The 10,461-nt window shown below is 45.6% G+C and overlaps 1 protein-coding gene across 6 annotated transcripts in view; it reads left to right on the forward strand.

Annotated features, from left to right (window-relative positions):
- The window catches only part of MTR (5-methyltetrahydrofolate-homocysteine methyltransferase), a 126,142-nt gene extending 115,885 nt beyond the window's left edge, over positions 1 to 10,257 (forward strand). For all 6 annotated transcript variants that reach the window (XM_069571613.1, XM_069571611.1, XM_069571612.1 and 3 more), the window contains 4 exons: positions 2,171 to 2,371; positions 3,021 to 3,213; positions 4,628 to 4,740; positions 5,213 to 10,257. In XM_069571613.1, coding sequence (XP_069427714.1) covers positions 2,171 to 2,371; positions 3,021 to 3,213; positions 4,628 to 4,740; positions 5,213 to 5,299 — 594 coding nt within the window. In that variant the 3' untranslated portion in view covers positions 5,300 to 10,257. The remainder of the gene's footprint in view (positions 1 to 2,170; positions 2,372 to 3,020; positions 3,214 to 4,627; positions 4,741 to 5,212) is intronic.
- Positions 10,258 to 10,461: the final 204 nt, after the last annotated feature.

Here is a 10,461-nt window from a genome sequence, read left to right on the forward strand (position 1 = left end):
AGAAAACAGGTGGGAGCAGACTTCCACTGCATGTCTGCTGGGGGCCAGCTGCTTCGTAGGGCACTTGATGAACCATCTTTGTTCAGTTTCCGCTCAGCTTGTTGGAAGGCAGTGTCTGTGTCCAGAGGAGAACACGAAGGCCTGTGGAGAGCACACTAAGCCCCACAGCTTGGAGGGAGCCCAGCCTGTCCACACCTCCCCACACCACTGGCTCCTCCTGGGTCAGAGAACAGGCTCTTCTGCACGTGGCTCCCTGTCTATGCCCCTGCCTTTACACATGCAAGCTTTTAAGCATGTCCCTTCAGCTGCTATTAAAAAACCAAGGTGTCCTAATCAACTGGAACCAGAATTCACCAGTCATTAACACAGGGTGGTAGAAAGTTATTTTTGCAAGATCTTAACTACCATTCTCAGTCCTTCAAAATGATAGTATTGCTTTTCATCATAACCACCATATAATTCATAATGGCGGATATTTTAGCTGTAACAACATCTAAGGGAATCCATTAAAAGGTACCTTAACAAGTTAAATGGGAGTAGTGCAGCCTTGCTGTGTGCACCCAGGCCCGGCACATCCTCACTGTGCACTCGGGCTCAGATACCACAAGACACAAGAGGATTCTGATGTTAAGTTCTCACCCCGCCTCACTAGGGAATTAGTGCCTTTCCTTTTACCAAAGTAACTCAGTTCAGAAACCTCCTCCCTGGCCTGAAGTTCCCTCCTTCAGTCCTGTGTCCTCTGATCTCTTTTTACACCCAGCACCATTCGTGTCCAGACAGTCTATGATGGACGGTATTAAGGCTTTTAATGTAATGACCTCAGTACGTATATACTTACCTGGATAGATATTTCTAAGGAGGTGCTTTTTTTCCAGCACACTGGGAAAATGTGACTGTGGCGACTCACTGCACTGGGGGGTCTTCTCTTCTGAGTGGCTCTGATCGCTGTGTCTTTGAAAGCGCTGTGGGGCTCTATGACCTGTCTCTCCTTATGGTGCCAGAAAGCTTTACCTCTCCCTCCAGCTTTTATTAGCAAAGAGCAGTTGACGGGCAGAGTACAGCGGGAAGGCAGCTTCTCCCTGCGGGGCTGGCCCTGAGTCTATGACATTCCCGTGTGCCTTTGCCAACTGCCTTCTTGCCTGTAGCTACTTAACCATTTTCTGCCCAGTGTTGATTAAACTGTACTTGTTTCTAGAGCTGGCAAGCAAATAACTACGAAGATTCTGGCTGGCTGCTTACTGATTATTCGTTCTGTCCTAAGCAATGCTGCCTAGTGGTCAGGAGCATTGGTTGTGGATCTGACCTGCGACTCTCTGGCCTTGAACTAGTTCTTCAAGCCCTCGCTGCCTCCGTTTCTTGTCTGTAAAATGGAACTGATGGTATCACTTACTTCGAGATGATTTATCGAGATGATTTAATTAATTAGTTCATATAAAGCACCAACTAATGCCTGATATTTAGTAAGCACTCAGTACATATTAGCCATTCACTATTTACCTTCTCAGCAAAAATGTGTTGATTGTGAAATGTGTAAGACTTTGCTTGTCAGCTTAGCAGCAGGAAGTCAGTCATCAGCTGGAGATGGAAAACAGGGAGGATGGCTGCCTGGCCTGAGGAGAGAACCCCAGCAGCAGATCCTGCTTTGTTTAATTTCAGGCTGGCCCATCAGTGTCCTTAGCTGTCACCTGACCCACCACCACCCATGGCTGGCAGCATGTGGCCCTGTGTTGCTGACCTTGCCCGTTTGTTGAACTGCTTCTGTCCGAAGTAGAGGCTTATACACCAAGTGAACCTCTTTTGAACGTAACTTCAGGATTTAATGTTGATCTCTAATTGACAACACTTTTGGAGGGAAAAAAAAAAAATCTTATGTGACTATTTAGGGTTCCAGTTCCAGTAGGCATTCAGCAGATATTTGTGAGTGTGTGAACTTAACTGGTTTCTCAACTATGTGTGTATGTCATATCATATAAGCCTCGTTCCATTTGTTTATTCAACATGTGTTTATTGAACACTCTATATATCATGCACTCTTCTAAATACTGGGGTGAACACAGCAGACAGCCCCGTTTGAAGCTTGTGTTCATGGGAAGATGCTAGATTGCTGTTTGCTGGGTGTTAGCACCACATCCATGCTAATGGCTGCTCCACCCACTCCTTGTGTTTCAAGGCCGAGAAGGACTCTGCCAGCTCGGACCCCTACCTCTGCCTCTCGGACTTCATCGCCCCTCTGCACTCAGGCATCCCTGACTACCTGGGCCTGTTCGCCGTTGCCTGCTTCGGGGTGGAGGAGCTGAGCAAGGCCTACGAGGAGGAGTGTGATGACTACAGCAGCATCATGGTCAAGGCGCTGGGGGACCGGCTGGCCGAGGTAGAACCTTGGTGCCCTGAGGCCAGGGTCCAGGGCTAGGAGCCAGGGACGGGCATGTGTGTGTTTATGCATGTGTGTGCGTGTGTACTCCTGGCTCTGACAACACGTGCACTCTTAAATCTTGAATTCTTGAGTTGCTCTCAAGCCTCATCTTTGGGCACAGAGCAGCCTTAGCAACACAGTAGTTGGAATGGCCCCCAGAGCCTTGATACATGTTTCCCAGAAGAGCGGGGGCGGGGGCAAACAGATTTCTGATTCAGAGCTTCTGGTTCTGATGCTGGACTCCTCCGTAGATCCCTCATCTTCCTCTGTGGGGTGGAGCAGCCTATGCGGCTGTGGGGGCCATTCCCTCTTCCCAAGGCCACTGTCACGATCCCCCCACCCCCTCCTGGCCACCGTAAACCAGAACCTGAGTCAGGAGAAAGTTTGAAGGGCCTCAGATCTCAGATCATGGACTGTGATCCTTCAGAGCCCAGACCTGAGCCCCAGAGCCGCTGGGGACACTGCAGGTGAGTGGGGACTGTCGGCTGTCACTTGTCCCTCTGCGGATCTTCCCTGCCTGCAGGGCGAGCCGGATAGCAGGCAGGATGGAGGCAGGAGAGGGGCTCCCACCTCTGCCTAAGCGGTGTGTTCCGTGTCCTGGTCCCAGGCCTTCGCTGAGGAGCTGCACGAGCGGGTCCGCAGGGAGCTGTGGGGTTACTGCAGTGGTGAGCAGCTGGCTGTGGCTGACCTGCGGAGACTGCGCTACGAGGGCATCCGGCCGGCGCCAGGCTATCCCAGCCAGCCTGACCACACTGAGAAACTGACCATGTGGAGGCTGGCGGACGTGGAGCAGCACACAGGTCAGGGCTGGAGAGGGGCGTGTGTCTTCCTCGGGTGACACGCACAGTTGCGAAGGAGAGGCATGAAGGGATGGTGGGGAAACATGGAGAGGGGCTTACGGCAAAATCCCCAGTCCCGTCTTTCCTCACTGTACACGTGCTTAAGTTGTGTCCAACTCTTTGTGACCCCTGGACTGTGACCTGCTAGGCTTCTCTGTCCATGGGATTCTGCAAGCAAGAATACTGGCATGTGTTGCCCTGCCCTTCTCCAGGGCATCTTCCCAGCCCAGGGATGGAACCCGCACCTCCTGCGGCTCCTGCATTGCAGGCAGATTCTTTACCACTGAGCCACCGAGGAAGCCCTTTCCTCACTGCTCGGAGTCTGTTCTAGCACTTCATCTCCATAGCATTATTTTTTCCAGTAAGAGGAAAAGAAACACATTTTAATTTCTGCACATGGAGGTCCTGCAGAAATGGGACCTCTTCCCTCCATATTATCAAGTGGTGGTCTTAACATCTCCACATTTAAGTTTATCAGTTTATTTTTTTCTCTTCACTACAACAGATGGGAGCTTAGCTGATTCATACCATCTCACACATCTCCTACCCGATTCCCTAATACACGTGTATTACTGTTTTCAGCCTCTCCACTAGTGAGTGACCTCTGTAACCTCTAGTAACACACTTCACATCGCTCTGTCCTTCCATTCCTTCCAGGAGCATCCCTGGACTTTTGTCTCACAGAACTCCCATTCTTCCCTTCCACTCCCTTCCTCTTTATATCTGTACTACTGTTAATGCATCCCATCCACGCTGGAGAATAAAAGAATGTAGGTGCATGTGGGGAGCTGTGAGGCTTGTTGAGTCTGGACTGGCAGGAAAAGCACGGGCTCAGGAGCCAGGAGGTGGGGATTTAGGACCCATAAGCCAGCTGGGTAGGCACTTCACTTTCACACTGCTCTGTTGCCTCGTCCAGAAAGTGAATGATGTAGACTAGGTAGCCGTGACAGCTGTGACGTGGGCTCTTGCTTAGTGGGGCCCAGCCGTCAGTCACCCTTAGTGACCTTGGCCCCACAGGAGCCTCTGCAGGCCCAGATGGTGCCCTCAACTCCAGGGTTGGGGTCCTTGTCTACAAGGCCCGAGTGTAGCCTCTGTGACTGATCTTGGAGAGCTGGGGAGAGCTGGCCTTCCAGGCCTCCTCCCCACCCCTGCCCTGGTCACAAGAGATCTGCATGTCCTAAATTTGTTCATCCGCTTGGTGGGAGTCTGCTACACTACTCTGCTCACCGCTTTCGTGCCACGTCATGTGTCCACCTAAAAGGCACAAGTTCACTCTCACTCACTTGTAAATAAGACTTTATTGGGTGCCTACCAACTGGCAAGCCTGTCTCAGCACTGAATAAATGCGCATTTTTCCTCATGCTGCTCTCCTCAGGCATTAGGCTAACAGAATCGCTGGCCATGGCACCTGCTTCAGCAGTATCTGGCCTTTACTTCTCCAACTTGAAGTCCAAGTATTTTGCCGTGGGGAAAATTTCCAAGGATCAGGTAAGTTAGCTGTTTCATTGTAGGCGGCATCTCTTGGTGCCTATCTTGTTTTAAATGGAACTGTTAAACCTGTTTTGTTTTACATGTGAATGAGAATAAAATGAGAGGCAAAAGATGAAGAAATTTACCCCCACTGATGTCTTGCTTTGGTTTCAACTCATTACTCCAATTCTAGTCCTCCCATGTATAAATAGACCACCCTCCCCTCCCTTCCCCACCCGCCCCCACCCCCCAGCCACACCCCAGCCAGGCCTCTAAGCACCAGATAGTTACCACATATTGTTTTTCTGCCCAGAGAATAAGGCACTATAGTGAATAAATAAATATCTGTCTCTGCTTAACTCAGTGGATCACTATTAATATTACGATAAGACATGGAAGGTACTTAGAGTATCTCAGTGAATGCTAGGGGAACTTTAGTTCTCAAAGTCATATCATTTTGTTTTAACAAACTGCCTTTAATCTTTTGCAGATTGAGGATTATGCTTCGAGGAAGAACATGTCTGTGTCCGAGGTTGAGAAATGGCTTGGACCCATTTTGGGATATGATACAGACTAACTTTTTTTTTTTAACCTGTCTGTACTTGGTGATCCTCAGGGAAACACAGTCCAAAGTGCCTTAATCATAACAGCGCAGTGGCCAGGAGCCCATCTGCATCTGGTTGCCCTTTGCACCACTCCAGGGTGTGGACCTTTGGGGGGACCTTATAGAAGGCCAGGGTCTTCCTGCAGTTCTTTTAAAACAAGCAGCTGTTTTCCAGGGGACTTTGAATAAAGAGCAGCGAGTCGGACTCCAGGGGTGTCCCTGGTCCCTTGGGGACTAGAACAAGCTGGAGATGGAGGTCTTTTGCGTTTCAAAGCAAGTCAGACTTGTTTCATTTTTATCCCAGACCTAGGAGGTCACTTCAGTTGAATAGAAAATGTGACCCTTTGACAGAGTGATGCTGTGGGCAATGGGACATTTAAATTTGAGTGGTTAGAGCAGTTACTCTGACAGGGAAGAAGCATCACTCTGGTCTCTCTCCGGAGACTTCCTTCACTGAAACCTCAAGGAGATGCTTGAAGGCGTCCCTTTAGCCAAAGGCACACTCTCCCTGAGGCTTATTAGAGATGCTTGCCCTGGTGAGTCAAATACAGTCGCATTCTCCAAGCATTTTGTTCCCTCGCAATTTCCTATTCCCTCACCCTGAGGGGGAAGAAGCAGGGAGGCAGAGGGGGTGGCTGCTAAGGGTAGTTAACATCCTTGGGTCCTTTTCCAGAATTGAGCAGGCTCAGCTGCATGTCCTATGCAGAGTGGATGGACGGGCAGCCTCATTCTTCTCAGTTCTTCCTTTTCTGCACTGCCCCAACTCCAAACGTGTACGGTATGGAAACAGCACGTGGACTTGTTCATGGTTATTCCAGGGAGATGGTGAAGAGCGTGGGGTTTAAGTCAGGCACACCTGGATTCAAGTTTCAGCTTTGCCATGTGCTTGCTGTACGACAGAGGCAAATTACTTCAGTTCTCTTAACACAATTTTCCCATCTGTAAAATGGGGATAGTGATACTAGTTCCTCTCTTGTGGGCATGAGATGTGGATTAAATGAGAGAACGCATGTAAGGCAGGTAGCATGGGTCTGGCATATAGTGAGAGCTTGATAGACAGCAGCTTCTGTGGAGGTGTCTAGAGCTCAGCACAGGGTAGGTGCTCAAGGAAAGGGAATAAGAGATTGATGGAGGTGAAAAGACATTCAGCAAGTGCACGTGGGAATGACTAGTTCAGTATACTAGGTACCCTTTCTGGAACACAGTTGAACACAGTGACCGGAGTGAGAAGCTACTTTCTGTGTTATTGGCATCATCAGATCTCATTTTCTGTAAGACAGTCCCCCCTCCCCTCATGGTATAAGCTGGCCTCATCCCAAAGCAGTTACATCAAATATATGCTCAGGTATGTTGGAGGTAAAAGGGGGGAAAAGCTTAGCAATTGATAATCCTACATAACTTAGCATATACATGTGTTCCTGAAGAGTAACATGCCTTTTCAGGCATCACTGGCCCTTAAAGAGAGAATTATATGCTTTATTTTAAAAAGAGAACTATATGCTTTCTTTAGGGTCCATTTAATCTGTCCTGGATGCTCAGTTGAAGGATTTATTTCCCTTCCGTAGCAGCTCTGTTACTCTAGGTGTTGGCACATCCTTCTGTATAAGAAAGAATAATCTTTTCCTAATATTTTAATTTATTTTATCTGAATCACTGTTGTTAAGAGTCTCCCAGTTTCATTAAATGTTTACCATATCTTTTCTCAACTCATTATGTGACAAAACGGCTTCCTTCATTGTATTGTTGGTCTGATCCTGTGATGGATTCCTTTTATCTAAAGATAAAACCAATTTGTTAAAGTTTGAGCCCCTATATTTGCATTAAAGAATATAGAAGCTAGCTTGAGGAAAACCCCTTCTTTAATTTATGTCAGGTGACCTCAAAGGCAGGAAGGGACCATGCTGCACCTGGAGTCTTTTCTGTGTCTCTGCCCACACATCTAGAAAGTCACCTTGTCAGCATCCACGGCTCTCACATCCACTCGCTCGCTCTCATCCTTCCCATTAGGAATCCCATGTCTGTTTTTCCCTCTAAAGAAGCACCTGTTTGGAAGCTTGCTTGCTTACCTGTGTATGGGGTTGAGGCCAGTGTATGGGATGATGGTAGAGGTCAGGTCTCATAATGTCCTTTTTCTCCTCTGAGACATTCTGCTGTTCCTTCCTTTCACAGCGGGGCTCATTTAGAGAATAGCCTGTCTTCTCTCCGTTTCTCTCAGGCTTATCTTCAACAAGTATCTGAGTGTCTGTTTTGTGCCAACCACTTTTTCCCATTCTCTCCTTAGTGAAGTTAAGTGTTTTTTTTTAAAACCCATCTCTTCTGTCATAAATGACCTCTTAATTGTTAGATCCGTTAAGATCTAACATTGGCTATTCTAGTGATTTTTCTTCTCTGGATTTGGGCAGTGTTGACCACTTCAGAAATCGTCTTTCCCTGTTTCCTCCCGACTTCACTTTTCTGGTTAACTTTACATGTTTCTTATTTCTTAGCTTCTTTCATAATTTTCTCTTCCTCTACCCATTTAAATCCTGGTCCTCACGATCCCATCACTAGTTACCTTCTTAGTCATGTAGTTTCCTTGGGCAATCTCATCAAACCAGTATCTTTATCCAGACTCCTCGGTCTTGAAGAACATAGCATAGCAAGCATCCAGTATACAAGAGACACCTCAAACCCAGTGCGCCTCCAACCAGTATCATCGTACTCTTCTCAAATTCTTGATATATTCAATAACGAAGAATTACCATCACTCCAACAGAAACCTCAAACTCACCCCAATTTGCACATAAAAGACACACTTTTAATTGGGAAGGTGAAATACCTTTCCCAATATCTTAACCAGATGGTTAAGGCAGGCAGTGTTTTAGGTTAAGGCCTGATTTGGGACTTGAAGTATAAAGGTGAACAAGCAAGGTAGAAACAAATGAAGAACTGCCTTTTTCATGAATACTGAAGGTTGTAAGGGTGTCAGATCTCCCCCTAAATTATCTGTAGACGCAATGCCATTTCAAGCAGAAATTCCAACAGAGGTTTTACTGAACGTGACGAGCAGATATTTAAATGTTTGTGGAATGGCAAAGGCCTGAGATAGCTGGGTGCTTCTAACTATGATGAAGAGGTTGAGGAGACTTACAAGATAGTAAGTTTTATTGTAGAGTCTGTGTTGTATGTGGTGCAGAGGTAGGCGTTCTGAGCAGTACAGTGAAATGAGGAGCCTGGAAAGTAGCCCGTGCATATATACTGACCTTTGAGATATGATGAGATGGCATGACAGATCAGTGGGGGATGAAGGGTGACTCCATAAGTAGTTTTAGAACAACGGTTATCCTTACAAAAAGATGAAGTTCGGTTCATGCCTCACACCTCACCTAGCAATCAATCCCAAATACATTAAGGTCTGAATTGCAAAAAGCAAATATTTAAATGTTTTCATGAAAAAAAAATCTTTGGGTAGGAACAAATCTCTTGAGACATATGCTAACCATGAAAGATGATTAAGTCAAATATATTCAAACTAGCACTTAGGTTAAGCTAATAAACAATTTAGTGTAGTAAAAAGACAAACCAAGACTTGATATTTACAATACTGTTAACTGAGAAGGAAGTAGTAAGAAGAATATAGAGAGAATTCCTATTTTTTAAATAATAGGAAAACAGACTTCCTCTTCCCAGGACGGTATCTAGAGGCATTCAGGATGGTCCAGCATTTGATATACTGCTGTAAGCTTCCCTACAATACAACCTCTTAACAAGACTAAGCTGTCCTTAACCCCTGGTGATAGAATTGTTTACCTTTATACCAAGAAGGTTGGGATAGCACTAAAATCCGCATGTGGTGTGTGCCCAGGCCAGCTTCAAGGAGTTTGTGCTGTGAGACCTAAGGTTCTTTATGAGGTGGTCTAAAACAAAAAGACATGTCAGCCAGACCTAGTTTTCTGTGTGGTGTATATGTCTGTTACAGGATCAAGTGCACTTTTGCTTATCGAGGAGCAGAAAATCAAGCACAGAGTCCGAAAGCTAAATTTAAAAAATGAAGCTTTTTTGAGTAATTTTAAAAAATCAAAAAGAAGGGGAAAAAATGAAAAAGACTTGAAGAGGCATTTCACAGAAGAGAAAATACAGGGGGCTTATAAATCAATAGAAACCTTGTGAGATACAAATTACTATCACAATGAGCTTGTAAGTTACATCCATAAGATTTATAAATTAAGGAGTCTAACAGCACCAGGTGCTAAAGAAGATCCGTGTGAGCTCATTTCATGATGTGTAAACAGGCGCCCCTGCTTTAGAAAACAACCACACCTCACCAAGCTGAACATTTGCAAACTTTGGGCTCTAGCTTATGACTCCACCTTCCAGCTATGTATCCAGTAAACGCCTGCATTTGTGTACCAGGAGGTATGTACAAAATTGTTTATAGTAACGTCTTCATGATAGTTATAACTGGAAAAACTGAAATGCCTTCCTGTCTATAGGACAGCATTTAAGTAAATTAGGTGTATTAACAGTAAGGAATATTATTCAGTAGTAAAAATATAAGTGAACCACAGCTATACCTGACAAGAAGAATGAATCTCTGAAAATATTAAAGGGAAAAAAAGTCCCAGGATATGATTGAGACTATTTTTATTGAGCGCAAAACCAAAGAGCATCTTCTCAATGCATGTATAAATGTAAAACTAAAAGTGTGAGGAAAAAAAAAAAGGATAAGCCAAAATTCAGCCTAATAATCACCTCTGAGAGGGAAACAGAGGGAGCAGATATCACGGACACATGGGTAGACCTGGTTATTAGTAATGTTCGGGTTTTTGGGTTGTAGGTTTGTGGTTATTTATTACGTTATGCTTCACAACTAGCTTTATATTACAGAGTTCTGTATGTATTACATGTTATTATAAAAATAATAAAGGAAAACGTGGAATAATAAGCCAAAATGTGGGGTGCTGACTTTGTAGATGTTTTTTATGTGTCAAATATGTTTTTTAAACGAAGGACAAAGAGCACAGCAATGCAAAAGTGGGGGATGGGAGCTGAGAACTGAGCATCTGTGCCTGTGTCCAGCTAGAGCCAAGTGTGGCTGCAGATAAAGGCTTTGAAGGACAATCACTGGTGGCACCTGTGCACAAGCGGAGAATACA

The sequence above is a fragment of the Ovis canadensis genome, chromosome 25 (genome assembly GCF_042477335.2).
Source record: "Ovis canadensis isolate MfBH-ARS-UI-01 breed Bighorn chromosome 25, ARS-UI_OviCan_v2, whole genome shotgun sequence".
NCBI lineage: Eukaryota > Metazoa > Chordata > Mammalia > Artiodactyla > Bovidae > Ovis > Ovis canadensis.